We start from the raw sequence: 20825 nt of genomic DNA, 5'->3' as shown, positions 1-20825 counted from the left end.
CGGCTGGGGGGTCTCGGTGGAGGCAGGTAGGGGGGCACGGAGCCTCTCTTCGTTTTTTCAGCAAACAACGGCTTAAAAAAATGTTAACATGAAATAATAGTAATAATAATATTTTTTGCTGAATTAAGTGCTTTAGAACAAGCGGTTTTATTCCTTCATAACTGGCACCGCTTCACCCGTAGGGATTCTCGCAATTAAATAATTAGCACCCGGTTGCGGGGGTCGGGGGGGTGGCAGGGGGCAACGGCCCCGTTCCCCGCGTGGGAGCCCCGAGGGCGCCCGCTCCGTCGGGGCAGCCCCCGGCCGAGCCGAGCCGGGCCGGGCCGGGCCGGGCCGGGCCGCTCCGCTGCGCCTGGCTCACGGCTCGGCAGCGCCACCCGTCGGGGAACGGGGCCGGGGCCGAGCCGGGCCGGGCCGGGCCGGGACAGGGGCACCGGGGCGGCTGCCTCCAGGGCGCGGTCCCCGCCTCGGGACGAGAGAGCCGGGGAAAAGTTGTTTTGTTTTTCGTTTTTCCGTTTTAATCGCTACTGAAAGGAACCCGCGGCAGCCCCCGCAGCAGGGCTGGGGGGGAAATCCCCGTTTAGCTCCCGGGGATCTCGGCTCGAAGGCAAACTAGCGATGTGCAAGCCGCTGGTTAAACGAGGGCATGGCCATTTGGTAACTGGGGCGATTAGCGTCGTGGGCAGCCATCCCTCCATCTAGCCACCCCTCCATCCATCCTTTAATCTTCCACCCTTTCCCCCCATCCTTCCCTCCATCCCTCCCTCCATCCATCCCTCCCTCCATCCACCAGCTCCCAGCCACCCGCCGCCGCCACCCGCGGGGCTCCCGGCGGTGCCATTTCGGGGCATTTTGTGCCGTGCCATGCCATGCCATGCCATGCCGTGCCGTGCCGTGCCATGCCGTGCCGTGCCATGCCATGCCGTGCCGTGCCATGTCGCCCCGTGCCGAGCCCCCCTCCGCCCCCCAGCGCCGCGAAGGGCAGGACAGCAGCAAAGCGGGGCGCGCCACAACCGGCCCGGCGGCTCTCGTCTCCTCTCCTCTCCCTCATCCCAGCCCATCTCCCCCAAGCCCAATTCGCATTGCCTTATAAAAAAAAAAAAAAAAAAAAAAAAAAAAGCAGAAGGAGCGCGACCCCCCCGCGCCCCGCAGCCCTCCCGTGACGTCAGCCCCGCCGCTGCCCCCCCCCGGCCCCGCCGAGCAGAAAATAACACAAGGCGCTCCGCACCCTGCCAGCCCCACGCGATTTTCCGCCCCCCACACCCTCCCCCCTTGCTTCGGAGAGGAAAAAAAAAAAAAGGCAAAAAAAAAAGCGAAAAAAAAAAGCCCCTTTGCACTTAAACCCTCTATACATGTGGGGTGGCTTTTTCAACTCTCTCTATCCAAACATATTTATTGCGAGAGATGGGAAGTGGGGGGTAGCTTCTTTTTTGTATTATTTTATTTTTTATCCAGGCACCAACCCCCCCCCCCCCGCCCCCCCCCCCCCCCAGATGTCGGGGGGGTTTAAGTGCAAAAAAAGATAAATTATGAAAAAAAAAAAAAAAAAAAAGCCATACGTGGAAATGTGTGTGTGAGAAGGTGCATCGCGAAGCGGGGTTTAGTTACAATCGATCTTGGGGGGAAAATATTGCCTATGGTCCAAAAATAAGGAGCGGCTATGTCCTTCTCCCAGTTCGGATACCCCTACAGCACCACCGCGCAGGTAAGGCGAGTGAGCAGCACTCACTTTTGTTCCCGTTCCGCTGCTGCTGTCCAGATGTCTTGTTCCCCCTCCCTTTTTTTTTTTTTTTCTTCTTCCCTTTTCCCCTTACTTCGAGCCTTTTTTTTTAAAAAAAAAGGGCACATCTGGAGGCTTTTTAAAAAAAAATGTGCGTGTGTTTCTGTCTCGTTTGTGTCGTGCTAGGTTTAAACAAATAACTCGCAGTTTGCCCAGCAAAAAGGCGCTCAGGCGATCCCTCCCTTCCCCCCCCACCTCCGACCCTCCGCTTCCCTTCCACCGTGCAGTTTGAAGCGCAAAAACCCAAAGAAACCCCAAAACCCCGGCTCCCAGCGCCGGAGGCGGCTCGGCTCGACTCGGCGCTCCCCGCCTGCCTCCATCCTTCCCCGGCGGGTGGGGACTCCGGAGGGTCCTTCCCACCCCCGTCGGGTTTTAGGGGCACGTCGAACCCCGATTTATTTGGGGTTTCTCTGAGGTGTGCCTGCCGTGCTCGGGGAGTTGCTGCCCCCCGCTCAGAGGCTGAAATCCAGGGGCTCCGACTGCCTCCGGCGGCACCTCGCAGCGCCTCGCCCCTCCCGCATTAACCGGACCCCAACTTCTCGCCTCGCCCCCGCTGCGAGCCGGCCGGGAGGGAGCCGTGCGGATCCGCTGCCATTTTCGGGGGCCAGCATCTCCGCCAAGTTCCCAGCGCTTTTTTTCCTCGTGTGCCGCCGTCCCGGGGGCTCGCCCTTCCCCCGAGCCGGCCTCGGGTTCTCACACTACCCCCCGCGGGAACCCCCCAAACCACCCCCAGGCGGCTCCAGCCGTCCCCCGACGGGGCTCCCCGCTTTCAGCGGCTCTCAGCGCCCCCCTGCTCTCTCCCCTCCTCAGTTCCTGGTGCCGGGCAGCCCCAGCACGACCTGCTGCGAGGCCGCCCCCCGCCCCGGGCCGGATGCGGCCTCGGCCCCGGCCTCCGCCGCCGCCGCCTCCCTGTGCTGCGCCCCGTACGAGGGCCGGCTGCTGGGCATGTACGGCGCCCCGTACCCCGGCGGCCAGGGCTACGGCAACTACCTGCCCTACAGCGCCGAGCCCGCGGCCATCTACACCGCGCTGGTGAGTGGGGGGGACAGGAGGGCCGGGGGGGCGAGCGGGGCCGGGCGGGGGGCGGACGGTGCTCCCCCTCCATCTGGGGTTCCCCCTCCATCAAGGGCTCCTCTTCCATTTGGGGCTCCCCCCCATCCGGGGATCCCCCTCCATCTGGGGTTACTCCTCCATCCCCAGACTCCCCCCCATCCGTGTCTCCCCTTCCATTTGCGGCTCCCCAATCTGTGGCTTTCCCTATCCGGGGCTCCCCTCCGTTTGGGGCTCCCACCATCCAGGGCTCCCCTCCGCGTGGGATTCTCCGTAGCTCCCCACCATCCGCCCCCCCCCCTCCATCTGGGGTTACTCCTCATCCGTGGTTCCCCCCGTTCATGGCTCCCCTCCATTTGGGGCTCCCTTCATCCGTGGCTCTCCACTATCCGTATCTCCCCGTCCATCCGTCTCTCCCCCCTCCCACCCGTCGGGGGTCCCCCCCCCCATTTGGGGCTCCCCCGTCGGTCCGGCCGCCCAGCGCTCCCCTCGCCTCGCAGAACCCCCAGTACGAGCTGAAGGACGGCACCAGCGGCCCCCTGCCCTCGGGGATGGCACAGCCCGCCGCCTACTACCCCTACGAGCCGGCCCTGGGGCAGTACCCGTACGACAGGTAACGGCCCTCCGGGGGGGGGGGGGGGGGGGCCGGCGGGGGGGGGGGGGGGGCACCGGGCACCCCCCGTTATCTCCCTTTCCCCTCTCCCCGTCAGGTACGGGACGGGGGACTTGGGCGGCTCGGCCAGGCGCAAGAACGCCACCCGGGAGACCACCAGCACCCTGAAGACGTGGCTGTACGAGCACCGCAAGAACCCCTACCCCACCAAGGGCGAGAAGATCATGCTGGCCATCATCACCAAGATGACCCTCACCCAGGTCTCCACCTGGTTCGCCAACGCGCGGCGGAGGCTCAAGAAGGAAAACAAGATGACCTGGGCCCCCAAACCCCGGGGGGGGGGACGAGAGGAAGGGGAGCCCGGCGGGGGGCGCGGGCGCAGGTAGGAGCCGGGAGCGGGGGGCAGCGGCCCCGGCCCCCCCCCTGTGCTCCCTGACCCCCCTCCCGCTGTGTGCTTGGGCAGAGCGGCGGAGCTGCAGGCTCAGCGACCTGGAGGAGGACGACGAGGAGGAGGAGGAGGATGAAGACGAGGAGCAGGAGACGCGCAAGGCGGACAAGAGCCGGCCCGGCTCCTTGCTGGAAGCCCCCAGCCTGGCCCCGCGGAGCGACTGCAGCCTGCCCGGCCCCTTCCGAGCCCTCCCCTGCCCCAGGGGCCCGGCTGCGGACACCCCCCTGGCCACCCCCCCGCCACCCCCGCCCCCGCCGCCCCCCTACGCGCCCGCGGAGAAGCCCCGCATCTGGTCGCTGGCGCGCACGGCTGTACGCAGGGGCAGCCCCGAGGGTGGCGGCGGGGCGCCGGAGCTGCCCCCGACCCCAAAAGCGCTGCGGGGCTCCCCCGTGGGGCTGCAGCACCTCCCCGCGGCTCTCCGCCGCGCCGGGGAACCGGGGGGCCCGGGGGGACCCCAAAGTACCCGCAGCGGCGGAGCCGGGGGGCCCGGGGGAGGCGGCGCGGCCTGAGCCCGTGCCCGGGAGCCTGGTGAAGGGGCCGGGCCGAGCCGGGCCGAGCCGGGCCGCGCCCCCCCCCCCGTTCCCCCGAGCTGCTTGTGTCTGTGCAGGCTGCGTGCGGGGAAGGCGCCGGGAGCGGCTGCGGACGGCTTTCAGGCCGGTGCTCAAGAGGTGAGGTAGGTGCCGGTGGTGCCCTGCCCCGCTCCCGGTGCAGCCCCCCCCCCCCCCCATCCCCCCCCCCCCCCCCCCCTCCGTTTTCCCTCCTCCGGGGGTCGCTCACCCCCACTTCTCCCTCCCGCAGGGCCGCCTGCCCCTTCCCGAGCGCCGCCGGCGGGGTCCCGGCTGCAGGCGGCATGGAGGAGTGGAACGGCCTTGGCCCTGTCTGACCCGGCTCGGCCCGGCTCGGCCCTGCTTGGCCCTGCCTGGCCCGGCTCGGCTCGGCCCTTCCCCGCCCCAAGGGGGGCTAGCGGGCACCGTGCGCGCCCGGCCGGGGCGGCGGTGCCAAGCCGGGGCTGCGCTCCTCTCCTTCCCCATGTCGTGCTGTCGTCGTTGTGCTTTCGGTTTATTTTTTTTCTCCCCCTCCCACACCTCCTACTTTCATTTAACCCCCCCGTTTCCCCGTCCCGGCCCCCCCAGCCCCGGCGAGGAGCAGCGCTGCACTTTACAGGACAGGCGAGAAAGGGAAAGCGGATCTCTGCTTCATCGCTGTTTAATTAAAAGTGTCGTCAAACACTTTGTGTTCAGACTAATAAACCACGCAGGGATGAGGAAAGAATGTTTCTTTGTTCCCGTGTCTAGAAGCAGTGGCAATAATTTAAATTAATAACTGTGGTAATTAAGAGGTCATCTATAGATCAACCCGATACCTGCTATTTCCAAGTTCACCAGGGTCAACATTTACATTAAGTCATTTGTGGTCAATAGAGTCCGATGAATTCTGCCTTAATAAATCAGGGAAATCAATCTTGACTACCGCGTGGACTCCTCTATGGTCACCAGGAACGGGGTGCCCGGAGTAGTGGGGTGCCCGGAGTAACAGAGTGCCCGGTACTGGTGGTAATAGGGTGCCCAGAGTAACGGGGTGCCCAGTCCCAGGGGTAATGGGGTGCCCAGGACTGGGGGTAACAGGATGCCCGGTCCCAGGGGTAGTGGGGTGCCCAGGACCGGGGTAACGGGGTGCCCCGGTTGGCGGTGGGCGAGCATCGCCTCTGCCTGGTGCCGTGCCCCTCCAGCTTGGGCTAGGGGAAATTAAGCTGCGAAAAGCTAAACGTTATTTCAAGGGGGATTTGAAGGATTTAGGGCTTGTCATAAAGAGCATTAGGGCCTTCCGGAGGGTTCTTGCGGGGAGACTTTGCTTCCCCTCCCCTGCCTCCGCAGGGCCAGGTACCGCCCGGCCCGGGAGCAAGGCGCAGCCTCCCAACGCGTGGCCTCGCAGCCTCCCCGGCTCCCTCTGGCTCCCTTTGCCCCGGGGGAGGCTCCCGGGGAGGCTCCAGCAGAGGCGGCCTCGGCACCTGCCCACGGGAGGAGAAACCTCGCCAGCCCCTGCCGGCTTCGGGGTCTGCATACGGCAGCTCGAAGGGAACCTCCGGGTGCCCAAGACTTTATTATTATCAGAGAATCATAGAAGATCCCGAGTTGGAAGGGACCCATAAGGATCAAGTCCAACTCCTGGCACCGCACAGGTCTACCCAAAATTCCAGACCATGTGACTCAGTGCACAGCCCAATCGCTTCTTAAATTCAGACAGGCTCGGTGCAGTGACTGCTTCACTGGGGAGCCTGTTCCAGTGTGCGACCACTCTCTTGGTGAAGAACCTCTTCCTGATGCCCAGCCTAAACCTCCCCTGCCTCAGCTTAACACTATTCCCGCGGGTCCTATCACTGGTTGTTATTATTATTATTATTATTATTAATTCCTTCGACTTTGGGGTATTTTCCTTTTTTTATTCCCTTGTCTCCCCTTTCATTAAAGGCCAAGCGAGCACGCTGCGGATTATCCCGCCCGGCCAGGACACCCTGCAATCTGTCGCGCCATCAAGATACGTATCGCAAAGCTCTCCCCCTGTAATCTCCGGCGGGCATCTTCCGAAAACCCTTTTGATTAAAACCCCAGAGCCGGGGCCGGGAGAACAGCGGGGCCGCCCCCAATTAGCGGCCGGCCGGGGCGCGCAGGGGCCGGGGCCGCGCACACTCCGCTGCTCCCGCTAATGAACTTTTCTCCAAGACAATTAGGGGCCCCCCAGGACCGGGGGGGCCGCTCAAAGGGCGGCTTTGTGCGGCCGAGACGGAGCGGCTCCCATCCCGTGTCGTCGTGTCGTGTCCCCGCCGCCCCCCCCCCCCCCCCCCCCCCCCCGGCTTCCTGCGGCCCCGCCGTGACCCCCTCGGCGGCCCGGCCCCGGGGAAGGCTGCGGCTGGGCGAGGAGGTTGGGAAGGGCCGGGGAACACGCGAATAGGGGAATAGGGGAATGCCCCCCAGGCCCCAAAGCCCCCGTGCTGTGAGTCCCCACCCTCGCCATCTCCAGTTCTCAGGCACCTGCTCCCAGCACTTGTCCCCCCTGCTCCCCCATCTGCTTCTCCACGGGATCGTGGGTGGGTGTTGGGGGGCCGGGCACCCAGCTCACTGCTCCCGGGCCCTTTCCAGCCCCTTTCGGGAATGGGGGAGAGGAAACCTTCCTCTGCTCCTGCACCAGCACATCTGGAGAGCGGCACTTCAACAGAGCATCACCCCTTAGCACCACTGGTGCTTGACCAGCCCCACAAAGCAAGAGTTGTTCCTCCTGCCCCCGAGGGACGGAGCTGCCCCAGGACAGCAGGACAGAGCTGGCTGTACCGTGCTGCGGGACAGGAGGAACCCGGCAGCTCCACTGGGTCACGGTGAGGGAGCTTTGGGCGATGCTTCCAAGCCAGCTCGACTCATGCTTCCCAGACTTCCCAAGAAGTCTGACACAGCACAGGACTTCCCATTCTGTCCTGAAGGGATGATGTCTCCCGGCCTGGCAGCAGTACAGCCCTCGGAGATCCCCTTTGAAGGTGGCTCCAGCAGAAGTTTTACAGCTACGCAGCTACTGCAGCCACGAAGCAATGGCGAGGAGCAGGTATTTCACAACAATCTCTTGAGCAGCGTGAGCAGGCCAGGTGCCATTTCTGGACCAAAGCATCTGCTAGGGGAAAGTCATTTTTGTCATTGTATTACTTTTTTTTTTTTTTTTTTTTTAACCTACTATTCATCTGAAAATAAATTACAGGCCAGAACAGGTGGATAACATTCGGGAATGATTTAATGATTTATTTAATCTGGATTCTCTTTCAATCTACTTAGCAGGATGAATACTTTTTTTTTTAGCCTGAATCCACAAGCTGGGTTTTTCATCTAAAGAAAAGAAAATACCGCAGCCCACTGCTCTGATGCCATCCAGGTGTGCTCCCCCGTGCCGTCAGTGACAACTCGGTAACTTTGGGTCTGCTCAGAGGCCTGAGGAGAAAACCTCGAGAAAAGCAAGCAGAAGATTCTAATTTTCTTTTGCTCCTTGCCACCTGCCTAGAGCTTTAGATGCTATCTGCCCTTTTCCATACAGCGTCCGGGTAGTAAGAGCTCACGTAGCACACAGGCACTGTCCCTTAAATCTTAACCCATGCAGGTCTGGGGACTACGAGGACGACCGCACTCCAGCTCTGCCCTTCAGCAGGGCAGCCTCGTGCACCAGCACAAGTGCTGTGGCGAAGCACGAAGGCAATATTTCCCTCCTGCGTGACTGTCCAGCTGAGCTTAAGGAACCAAATTAAGGTAAACAGGACTTCAGACTTGCTTTAAATCCAATGTGATGCTACAGTCCCAAGCCCTTACACCCATGTCCTCCAGCTGGCTCAGATGAGCCACTCAAGTCAAATTCTCTCCTGGCTGCTCAGCGCACCCGTCAGCCACACACAACACCTCCAAGGTGCCTCGGCAGCCAGCTGCTCAGTGAGCGCCGCACGCTCCTCCAGCAGCCCCGACGCGAGCAGCTCCTGCTGCCGCAGCTGATCCCGCTGTTGCTCCCCGGAGGTGACAGCCAAATGTGACCTGCACATCACTGCCTTTGGGTTCTCCCTGCGCAAATCATGTGAGGCACGGTGTTAATGGGTTAGGCACACGAGGGACCGGCCAAGGAGGAGCTGAGTCAGCAGCCTGCCAGGGATTGGCGCTTCCTGGTTAAATCTCATTTCTCTGCCCGGGTGCTTGGCAGCTCCGCGGCTGCTCGTCTCGTGGTCTCACAGCAGCAATTCCCTCCCACAGCAAGGTGAGAAACTGTGCTGCTGGAGGGCAAGGCTGTGCCACGGACTCCTATTTACAGCTTTTACACTGGTGTTACTACCTTGACTTCAGCATCAGCGAAGTCTTTCCGTGACATTACCACTTAAAAGAAAAGAAAAAATGCACAGAGCTGTCACTGCGCCCATCGCACCAGCAGGTTTCCATCACACGGGTGTATTTGCACCTGACCCAGTGAAGCCCCCATCACCCCCAGAGTGTACAAAGCCAAGAGCAGCACAGCAATCTTCCCAGTGACCTGCCTAGAAAACCAAAATGTGCAGAAACTGAGGCAGGTCTCCACCACAGGGCCCATCCCTCCCACTCTTCTTGCTGCCACCACGGCCACCCAGCGCAGGGACATGGGCGGTGCCGAGATGCTCGCCCTCCAACTACCTGAGCTCGTTTGCCAAGGGCTGTGAGACCGGGGCATCCAGCAGACCTCAAGTGCTTTTCTTTCTAGTTTATTTTTTAATCTGTACTTGGTATTGCACAGAAACAGAGGTAGCAGGAGACTTAAAACAACACAGTGCAATGAGGGAATGAGAGAAAATAATGGGATGTAGAAGTCCCCACAGACCAGGATAAGGTATGTCCTCGAAGGGAAGTAAGTCCTCAAACCAAACAAGCGATTTTTTAATCAGATAATCCTACACTAAATATTTCTGTGAACCTTCAGTGCCCAGAGTAATTTAGCCCCAGCAGTGCTAGCTGCCTCAGCTGAGGGAAGGGGAGCCTGTATGGGCAGGAGTTCCCATTTCCCGTTCCTCACTGCGGAGCTGACGCACCTCCTGCTTCCACTCACCGTGCCCTTACTGGAGGCACTGCATTTGGGGCACATCTGCCTATCAAGGATTACAGTTTACCCATAGAAAAATGAATTGCCAGTAAAACTCTCCCAGTATCCTGTGGAATTCAGAAATGTAACATATATTACTCTTCCCCCTGAACTTTCCCATAAAATATTGGCTTACTCAGTATTCTGTGGCAGGAAATTAATAAGACCTGTCCTAGTTCCTCTCAATTACAGCAATAATATAACCTCACTTTCTCTCCACACACATTTAAAACTCAGGCTACAAATATAATACATGGTACTCCATAAATGAATCAGATGTAATTACAGTGTGGGAGTGTAGTCTTGGGGGCAATTGAACTTGGAGCACAACTCCGAGTTAATAACGGAGACGGTCTCCAGTTCGCTTTTCACCCCGAATCCTGGGGCTGACCAAGCGCTGCACCCCTTCCAGCCCCACTCAGGGTGGCGTTAGGATTGGTTTCCCGTGCAAAGGCTCACACGTGACACCTTTAGGGCTGGGGGATGCAGCAGTGACGCTGTCATCCCACATCTTGTAAAGCCACGTGCCCCACGTGCGAGTCTCCGAGCGGACCGGGGCAGGCTGCCACAGCCCAGTGATGGCACCTGCAGGTGGCCTTACAGAATTAGCTCTGTTTGTGCTGCTACCTGTGAAGTCCTGCACGCCGTGGTGGTCTACGCCTCGCTGCTGTGCGGGGCTTTTCCCTCCTACCCGCTGTCGCTGGGACTGATCCCACACATCCCTGCAGTGATGTGCACAGTTTAAAACACACCCGGGAGACGTTTTTATAAGAGCCTGTGATATGCAATAGTGGGATGGAAAATACTTGAAAGGACTAAAATGATTTTTCAACAAAAATTATTTGAGGCAGAAGGTTGGGGAAATATGGAGGAGAGCAAGAAACAAAGCTCCCCAAACCAGGAGGTGTAATGAAATCTGCTGCAGAGCTCTCCCATTTTCCTTCTACACCAACGTGTCCACAAGACTCTGCTAGTTCTGGTTATTAGCCCAAACCCCAGATCACAGTTCTACCCTGTGTAAAGCGGAGAGAAAACCCATCCCTTTCCCTCTGTCTGTTGCCCGGAGAGGCAATCCACGAGCTGCCACGCTCCTGCGGGCTCACAGCACACTAAAATCCTGCACGGGCAGCTCTGTGCCCAGCGGCACTGCCTGCAGAGCACTGCAGAGAGGTCCTGCTCAGTGTCCTGCAAAGGATGTGGTTGTCTGCTCAGAGGGAGGGTTTCAAGAGAGCTGTTTGGCTTTGTGAATGACATACCTGTTTATTATATTGATAAATGACACATTTTTCCTACTTGATTTGTTGGGGACTGAGTGACCTGGCAATAAAACTGACTTCATATCGCCACTTAACTCTTATTGATGTCTTTTCCTGTTCACCTTTTACTTGCATAAGTGAGAAGCAAAAAGAAACCCCTGTTCTTTAACAGAGCCACACGGGAATCCCCCCGAGCACTGGCGTATGTTGCAGACACACATCTCGGAACCGGTCACACTTCTGTCCCCATGTCCAGCTGAGGCAGTGTTGGCAGCAGCTGCTCGGACACAGGTTTGAGTCTTTAACACATAAAGTTTGTGGGGTGGTAACCTAAACATACACCTGTGCTTACTCTAAGTAGGCATTTTTATAAAGTCAAAGTCCTGTGAAGCTTTCTCGTGATGGAATGAAAGGGACAGTTTGCAAAACACAGAACGGAAAGGCTGCAAGCGCTCACATGCGTCAGGGTTGCAGTTGGGGTTTTTGTCTCTCTGCTGCAAAGATTACAACAATATTCCATAGCTGTATTTCACTTCATTGTATTTTAAAATTAGAAACAAACAACAATAACAAAAAACACAAGACAGTGAATAAGTGAACGTGAACTTCACCCACTCCTGTCTGCTTCATATAAGCGAGACTTCCACCAGAGGGGACTTGGCCAGGATCAGACCAAAATCTTCAGAGCCTCTTTCTCAGAAACCTGACCACCACCATAAAACGTTGGTAGCTGGCCCCGAATATCCAAAATTTAAGACATTATACATTAAGATCCAGATCCACATTACTCACTTGCATCTTTGCAGAAAGATCTTGTGGAGTTAAATGGAGGACAAAGAGAACAGATGAATTTCTATTAAACTTCAAGATGCACTCCGCGGTAGTTTAGTATTAGATGGATAAATATATTTAATTTTATCAGGCAGTTCCAAAACCTGAGAAGAAATTCCAAGTGTCTTTATAATTCAGAGGACATTTTCCCGTAAGGCTTTTCTCTTCCTTTTGTTTATGTTTTGGGAGGAAACATCAGCAGTACAAAGAAATGGTGCTGCACAAAAAAAAAACAACCCACCCCCAAAGAGATGCTGCAAAACAACAAAATAAATTAATACAGCCAGGAGAAAGCTCTGTAAGGGGGTCCCTGGTGGAAAGAAGTGAGCGAATGGAGTTTTACTTACGCACACCCACTCGTATTGTTTTTGATAACCAGAAAACCATTGTTTTACTATTTGTTTCAATTTGAGTCCTCTCATCTCTTTTTGTTTCATGCTGGCACCTGCCCCAGGGTTCTGCCACCGCGCTCCTGATGTTCAGAAGCTCACCTGATTTAAAAATCAAACCAGGATTTAAAAAGCACCACCGAAGAAAAAGCCCCAAGTTTATTCATGTCTTCCGGTGACATCAGTTTTACCTTGACCCGCTTCTCTATGAATGTGCAAATCGTACCTATGGGACAGAGGAGTAATGAGCACTGTGACCTCTGAAAAGAGCAAAAGATGGGTGAAAACACCTGCATTTACTTTCATATATATAAAAAATAGTATCTATGGATAAAATGGAATGGAAAGGACTGGGCCTATTTAAACTTCCCTCCCAAGAAGTGTCCAAGGAGGTGAAAAGGATTTAGAGGGTACGAGCGCTGCCCAGCAGACAGCTCGCTGCTCCCAGGCAGAAGCTGTCTCACGGATGAATTCAGCCAATTCAGGATTTATGACTCTGGCACTCCTCACCAATTTGCTGCGTCCTTTTTGATGTTCCCTAGCCACATCAGCTGCGGATATTCCAGCGGGAAAGAAACCAGGGGACCCACATCCCCTCCTCGTCGGGCAGTCCCCACATGAACAGCAGAGCCGAGCGATGCAGGGCTGAGAACGCGGGGTAGGGTTTTGTCTCCTTTGGCCTGGCAGTGCCGGGGAGATGTCAGCGCTGCAGCAGGTTGCAGCACTCACTGCACGAGCCCGCCCACCACGCGGCAGCTTCAGCCCCGTCCTTTTGCTGCCTCAGTTGCTTCTGTTGCTAAGTGGAGCGGATTAAAGGCGGCGTGGATGCACCGTGAGAGCCGCTCTGACGGCTCCTGGAGGAACTGGATGGGTTTGGCTGGGCTGAAAAGGAGGCAGAGGTAGCACGGGGCGTCGTGGCCAGGTACCTGAGAAAATCCCAGCAGGCTGGGGCTAAAGCAAGAGGATCTGCAAAATAAGGAACACATTGTAACAGAGGAGTAATTAAACGCTCGATGGGATGATCAAAGGGGGTGGTAAATTCTCCAGTTTTTGACACCTCCAAATCAAGACCGGGTGTCTCTAGAAGACGCCTTCCAGCAGCTTCATCCAGCTGCCAGAGCATTATCTGGCCCACTACCTTCACAGGATGCAGACGTGGGGAATCTGACTGCCCTTCCTTGCCTGAAAATAGCTTGCTATCAACTTTTTGAGACTTACTGTTCTTTTTTTTGACTTCTCATACAGCAACCTGCATGTACATTACAAAACACCGGCACTCAGCGCTCATCTGAGTTAAGGAAAGATTCCTCCGGAGGGCAAATATTGCAAAGGATTTTCCACTTGACACGGGAAACCTGCGCGTGCAGTTTGATGGACATTTTTGCAAGGGCTGCAGCAAATGCAAATAAATGGCAGGAATATCTGTGGAAACGGCGGTGCTCAAGCACATAATGAAAAACCCGAAGGAAAGCAAGATGGGAATGCGTACTTCTGCCCATTAGCCCCGGAGTCATATTTAGCCATGCAGTGAACAAAAAAAGATCGAAACCGATTGTTTACTGCTCAGACGAGAGCCTATTAAACCCCCCTCGTTACTGCAGCAATAACATGCATTTCCAGGGATTGTGGCTGATTCTGATCAGTCATACCAAGCCATGCCTCAACCCATTTCAAAATGATTAGAGTCTGGTCATATTTTAAGTGTCTATGAAATTATGCAAATGGAATCTGTACCAGAAAATCAGATTGCCAGATAATTGACCATTAATCTTTGATAAAAGTTTAAAAAAATTAAAGCAATCAGAAATCAGCTTAGCGTACAGTCTCTTGGGCCTTATTTTGGTCTGGTACGTCTGTACGCTAAGCTGATTTCTGATTGCTTTAAGTTGTAAAAATTGCTTTTTAACCCACAGATATCAATGAGATTGCACCTGGTGTAAGTCGGGGCTGCACTTGATCCGCTGTGCGCCTTAATCACAGTATATTTTTGTTAAAACCCAGTATTTGTGTGGATCTGGGGATGCTGATTTGTTCAAGCGCACGATAATCTCCCCTAAGCCCGTCAGGATACAGCAGGTTAATAATGCCGTAAGGAGAATCCAATTTATTCATAAAACACGGGAGCGCCTGAACCAAACTGTTCTTTTGTGGCCGGGCCCCTCCCCATTGGCTGCGGCAGACAAAAGGCTCCGTGCGCAGCCAATGGCACAGGGACAGGATAACAATAGCACGGCGTCTGCCACGCGTCCGTCCGTCCGTCCGTCCAGCAGGACCACGCACACTCCGTCCTGCCGGCTCGGCGCCTCTCCACCACGGGGGCTTCCCTACGTGCACTGCTGGAGGCGGCAGGAGAGCGCGGTCCTGTGGCAGCCTCCGAGCTCGTTAGCGTCACCTCTTCATTAGCACGTGCAGTGCTTGCTCGCTGTCTACCTGAGCTTAATGAGCACATGCTGGAAAACTTTAGCTCCACGGTGCCAGGCACAGCTCTAGCAGGACATGAGGTTTGCCTTGCACGAGCGGGTTCTGTTTGAAGACTGAAATGTTGAGGACTGCAAACTCTGGGACGCCCTCCTGGAGGTGTGCTGCCACCTCAGACAGAGCCCTCATCCCTAACGAGGGAACAACAAAACCCGGTTGGCCAAAACGCCCAGCCCAGCTGAAGCCCCATAAAGGTCCTCGAGCTGGCAGGGACAGCCGGGTTACCGTCTCATTAAGTTAGCAAGCGGGCGGTTTATGATGGAACTTGGATTTTTCATTAAGCTGGGTTTTAGGATATTAACCAAACGCACGTGTGCATTCCTGCGCTGCTCATTTGTATGCGGGGCCGCAGAGCTGCTTGTGAGCCGGGCCGCATCCTGCTCTTGTCCCCTACCTCTTCCCACAAGGTCTGGTAGCAGCTGGAAGTGTCCACACGGCAGAGAGGGTCCTTGTGCACTTCTTCAGGCCATTACTGTTGTCCAGCCCCAGGATGAGTCCTCTTTACAGAGCTCCCCTCCGCTGCCCTGCTCAGAAGCGCTGTCAGAGTGGTGAGGACCGCAGCCGTCCGTGTGTCCTGGTGCCCAGGGGGCAGGGACTCAGCCCACGTGGGTCGTCCGGGCAGAAACACGGCCCGGCTGCTGCGGGTGGCCCTGCTAGGACCCCTGGGGGAAATGCAACCGACAGCCGATGTGCAACACAGGCGTCGGGTTCTTCCGAAAATGAAAGCCTCTGAAAAAATTACTGGTGGAGATAATTAATACATGGAGCAGACTGACTGAGGAGGAGATCCGCCATTCAACGTGCTCCAGAATCCCTACAAAATAAACTGCCTGGCCTGCCTTCATTCAGCTCCAAGCTGGGGGTGCTCAGTGAAAAGACAAAACCACACCGCGTTCTACAGACAGCCTGTAGATCTAGGTGTTCAGACTATTTTCTCCCTGTACAATTGCTGCTTTGCTGATGCGATGAAATTTTTGCAAGACCCAGAAGTCGAATCCCCTTCATCTCCCCAGGATGCTGCAGTAATGAAGTTTGTCACAAGCTGGTCGGGATCCAAATGTGATAACACTGCTGCGAGAGCTGCGCCCAGCGACACCATCGCACCTGGCCAGCGTAGGCAAGCCACAAGAGCAACAAAAACCCCATAAGTCATATTTGGGACAAGTAGCCCAAAAGGCTCTTAGGTTAAGATCCACTTGTTTCTGCTACTGCACATCAGTAATGGCTTTGAGAAAGTTTCCCTTGCGTGAAAATAAAAAGAGAGAAGGGGTCCAGATGCTTCCTACAGCACTGCCACTGACCAAACAGGAGGGAAGGACCAAAGCGACACAGGAATGCAAAGGAGGAGCGATGGCTCCAGTGACAAGTACTGCAGTAACTCAGCCACCCATACAGTGCCACATCACTGCTGGGGGGTGCATGGAATGGGTCACCGAACACACAGGTGTCGAGAGCATGCCAAAAATGTCAAATGTTCATTACAGTGCAGGGCCAGTGGGCTGAAATACTCCAAACTACAAACTCTGAAAGATTTCAAGTTTGCAGCACCGAAGTGGAAGAGTCCTCACCGCCTAGGGTTTGCTATAGGGTTTCTGTTCACGTTTCAAAATAGGTCTAAAATAACTGTGCTACTACCAGAATTTTCTCCCATGTACAACAAAGACTAAAAGGGGAAACACTGCCAAATATTCCTGAGACCTCAAGACCTTAGGGTCCACAACCGCTGCCTTCAAAGCACTTTCCCCTTTCTCACTGACGTGACAATCCTATTTCACCTTTGCTGGGGTGCTCCTTTCCCCTTCCTCCACAAAATCGTCCAATCGGTCCTGCAGCAGTCGGTCCATGCACGGAACAGGGGGTGACCGCCCGTGGTTCCCCCCATCAGCTCAAGCAAGCCCCTGCAGGCAGCACAGCTGTTGAAACAACGTTTTCTTAGAGGAGAGGGAAAACACAAGACCATACAGTGAAATTCTACAGGTAGAGGAAAAGGTTCCCTGGATTTATATAAGCCTGCTTGGCAGCCAGTCTGGTGGAGCTGACCGTAACTGTTGGAGAGAAACAAGCTGCTAGGATGCTGGCAGCAGCATGACTGCTTCATCCAGTTCCTGCCGTGCCAAGCGCCTCCACCCTCTCTCCGAGCAGCATTTAGACAAATGCCAACATCTTAAAATTAAGTGGCCCCATCATTATTAATTCATTCGGTATTCATCGTAACAGCATTAATCATAGTAAACTGCGGCAGCTTTATTACACATGTAATGTGTACTTTCCTTGATTTCCCTGTAAAAATCTCTGACATTGCTAACAACGTAAAGACAATGAGACATTACAACCAAGCACAACAATAACAAACACACAACTTCATAAATCATTATTCTGCCCGCAAGTGTGTTAAAAAATAAACTCGTTTCAAAACCGGAGGAAAAAAAAAACCCAACATGCAATAAGTGACATCAGTGAGTTTGAGGCTTTTGGTTGCAACAAAGAAACAAAACAGCATGCTAATATGACATTTACAAATAATACCTAACCGCAGCCTAATTAACTTATTGTGTGCTTACTAAACTAGCATACATATTATATTAGAAGAAAAACACTTATTTGTTCTGTTGCTAAGAAACTTCAGACATTTGCATATTTAACAAATTGTTAGAGTGTTTTTAACCAGAACCCATCATTATTTATAAAAGACAAATTTAAAACATGAGATCAAAGACACAACATTAATTTTTCTTTTGTCAACTGTCTTTGTTCAATGGCTCAGAGAAGCAGTTTTATAGCCAGCTGATACATAATGAAACATCTGGCATTATTCTGAGTTACAGCACAACCCACCAAGAGTCACGGGCTTCTCTTGGTTCCTCGTACACCAGCCAGTGTCCTGCAGGGAGCAATCCTCCGGCACCCACTTGAACAACACGCCTAGGAAACGGGGCAAGCCTTTTCCGAGCAAGCTCCGGATGTGTCTGCAGACCAGGAATACCCTCACTTTTATTTTATTATTGCCCTCCAGCAGCTCCTGATGCCAGCCCGGTTTTCTTGGTCTCTCGGAGCTGTGCGATAGCAGGGGAGGAAGCACAGGACTGGGGATGGGGAGGCTGCGCTTGGAGGAGGCGTGATGACTCGAGGAGCTCTAACAAGTGCAAGGGAATCTCAAACCCACTGTCTCTGGCAGCCTTCAGGATGTCCAAAGCTCCCTTCAGAAAGCTGCCACAGGGACTGCCATCCTGGAGCTGCTCTGTCCAACCAGCCAAGGCAGGGACAGGCTGGGTGACCCCTCTGTGCTGCTCTTCTCTTGCGAAAACTCCGGGAGCAAGGAATTCCCATGGCAGGGCACCATCCTATCGCACCCTTGGGAATGAGCTAGTGCACAGTCAACCAAATATTTCAATCTGCTGCTGTCGGGCAGCAGGCAGACCATCCCGTGCTGGCTCAGCACACCGGCTGTATCCCGCAGGTGCACTCACTGGCAGCACAGCCCGCAGGGAGCTCACCTTCTGTTTTTCCCCTCAAAATGACTTAACCCAAGTTTTGTGCTACAAAGAAGCAAGACCTGCCCACTGGAGCACCACAGGACCCCTAACCTGCCTACTTTACTTGCTTTCATCAGAAAAGTGAGTCAAATTTAGGTTTTGAGCTTGGCGAGCAGCTAGAGCTGGTGGTGCCAGCGCCGCGAGCAGTGCAGTACCAGAAGGGAACACAGCACCAGGGATAACCTCAGCAAGTTCCACACATTTCACTTTGTGTTTTCAGCATACAGCATACAACACCCTAACAGGCTTTGAAATAAAATAAACCACAACTAAGCAGGTCCATTTCATGTGTGGAGATGCAGAGGCAAGCATCCCCCAGGCATTTAGGAAGAGAAAAGAGGGTGCCCCTTTTCCTAGAGCTCTAGTTGCCACCTGCTCCTGAGCGCTCTGATCTCACGTCCAGCTCTCCACCCATTTGGTTCCTACAGGAGAGGATAAATTTCACTTTTTAAAAACTTACTGGATCCGTATTAGTACAAGGAAACAAGTAACTATTGAGTCTGAAGCAGCCTGTGGCTTTCCCTGTCAGCAATCCACCTTATCAGAGCTTGAATACAGAGCATGCATCTCACAGAGCTCATGAACATACAGCCCCTAAACTGACCACAGCGGCACCATCTCGGGTGGTGCTCTCTCTTTTGTCAGGATTCCAGTCTTTCAGGGAAATTTCCTTTTATTTTAACATTTTGTAAAGCCACATTTGTATAGCCACAGGGAACGTGGCTATTATAGCCACAGCATCGGCTACAAAGCCAGGTTCTGGGGGAGAAGAGGGCTCGGGTGAGGACCGAGCCATAGCCCCCATTTGGGATCAGCCTCCCCGAGCCCTGGCAGCTCTGCACACCTGCTTCTAGCAGCGTTGCTATTTTCAGTTAGAGGTGCAAAGCCCCAAAATATGGCTATGCCATTATTATCTTGCCAGTGCAAATGTACCTATACAGCTATAAAGGAGCTTTATGATATTTCCACTTGTTCTCCTTCCTTTAAAAGGCTATTCGTATGATCCATCTTCATCCCCATACCAGATTTGCAGCTCTTTACAACGCAGTGAAACCTTTCCATGCTAACTGTGGGACTGCAGGGCCGGCTCAGGCACCCTGCTACAAGGGAAGGGACGCTCATCACACAGAAGTTTCAGCTACTATTTACCTAACCCTGCCCCATACACCCTCTCATCCTGCCCCACGAAGCCACTTCTCTGTTGCAAGCCCCTGTTTACTACAGACTAATTGAGGTAAGTCTGCCGGCCTCTGTTATCTGTCCGGTCCTGTGGTAACTCCTGTACCCTCAGGTGGAACGAGCGCTTGGGTACGGCGCTGCCACGGCGGTGGAAGAGGCTCTGCGATAAGATCTTCTCGTGCCAGCAGCACAGCTTATTGCTTCTTGAGACAGGAACGGGATGACACGCTACATTTAATCAACTTTCAGTGAAAGCCCAAAATGAAACATCTCTAAGATTAGTATCAAATACTTGGCCACTTTTCTCCTAGCGTACAGCAGCGTCCAGTGGAGACAATCCTACAGAGAAGCCCCCAAATTGTGGGGTCAAATTCAGGCAGCATTACTGGGAAGCACTCTGTCAACTCAATGATTAAGCAAGGAGAGGCTGGGTCTGCTCCTCCACCAAAGAACTAGACGAAAACAGCCACAGTGACCCTAAGCACGGGCACCAGGATGGCATCAAGAGGCTCTCCATGCACCCAGCAGCACGGCCAGCCGCAGGAAAGCCCAGCTCTCCACCGCTGGGTTCAGCCCTCAACTGCACAACCTAAAGCTGTCGGGGTGGGTTTAATTTGTCCCTTTAGTGCTAGTGCATAATGAATTTTTAACAGGGAGCAGGTGATGGGGCAGAGAGAAGTGGTGCTGCTGGGTTTCTCCTAGAAGCCTGCCTCTTTCCTACCTGCACCGAGGACTACGCGAAGCACCACCAGGGAATCGCACAGTGCTACTTGAACCATCACATCCTGACACCAGGCGATGCCAGGGCCCCAAAGTCCTTCTTGCACGTGGAGGGCGAAACATTTACAGCAGCACAGAGAGAACCTTGCAGAGATCAAGACACTTTTATATAGCACACATAGGTGAAAACTGAAGTTAAAATAAAATCCCTCAGGAAGCTGAGGAGAGAAGGTAAGGTGAAAAGCAGCTAACAAAGCCGGGCTGATAATCACAGGAAAGCTGCTGGGTTATTTTACAGAGGTTCTCCTCCTGCTCATCCAGCTGCCATCAGCACACCCCACCTGGATGAGACCTCCCAGCACTGCTCTGCCTGCTTCTGGGGCACAGCATCCCTCAGCTCCATTTCCCCACTCCCTGCTTGCCCTCCTGAACATACAAGCAACCCCACAGGCCATCCAGCTTTCCTGGCACAAGTTTGGCTTAAAGTCCCTCGTGACGGGCTTCCTGATGCTCTCCATCAACACATGCAAGTACTGGATTTTATTTATTTGTTTTTATTATGAGAAGCTTCTAAACATTCTGTACTCAAACTGACCTTGAACATTTAAAATGTTTTGTTGCCATTGTGCAAATAAAAACCACTTGATAAACCACTGAGTTTCTTTCATGAGTTCACCTGTGTCTTCATTTCAAGTGCTGCTTGCACACCCACGTGTGCAAGCTTGGAAACTGGCCTTCTGTAAGCATTCGTCAGCACACTTTGGTCACTGGACTGTTCATAGGCAGGGGGCAGCAGGGCATCAAGACGCCAAAGCCAAGCCCATTACAAATCTTTTTGAATACTTGTGAACCAATGATGCCGCTGATCAGTCACCCCTAATCTCCTTATAATAACCCCTTCCCATTTTTATTTTTGCAGTTTATTG

General features: G+C 54.5%; 1 protein-coding gene across 1 annotated transcript; it reads left to right on the top strand.

Moving 5' to 3' along the window:
• The first annotated feature begins 1550 nt into the window (after positions 1-1550).
• IRX6 (iroquois homeobox 6) lies at positions 1551-5351 on the top strand. The gene is given in 6 exon segments (XM_035337127.1): positions 1551-1705; positions 2591-2812; positions 3331-3443; positions 3541-3825; positions 3907-4564; positions 4690-5351. Coding segments are annotated over 5 exon segments (750 nt in total). The 5' UTR covers positions 1551-1636; the 3' UTR covers positions 3968-4564; positions 4690-5351.
• Positions 5352-20825: the final 15474 nt, after the last annotated feature.

The sequence above is a fragment of the Oxyura jamaicensis genome, chromosome 11 (assembly GCF_011077185.1).
Source record: "Oxyura jamaicensis isolate SHBP4307 breed ruddy duck chromosome 11, BPBGC_Ojam_1.0, whole genome shotgun sequence".
Classification (NCBI taxonomy): domain Eukaryota; kingdom Metazoa; phylum Chordata; class Aves; order Anseriformes; family Anatidae; genus Oxyura; species Oxyura jamaicensis.
The sequence above is the reverse complement of the archived record's forward strand: the minus strand, read 5'-3'. Positions and strand labels throughout refer to the sequence as shown.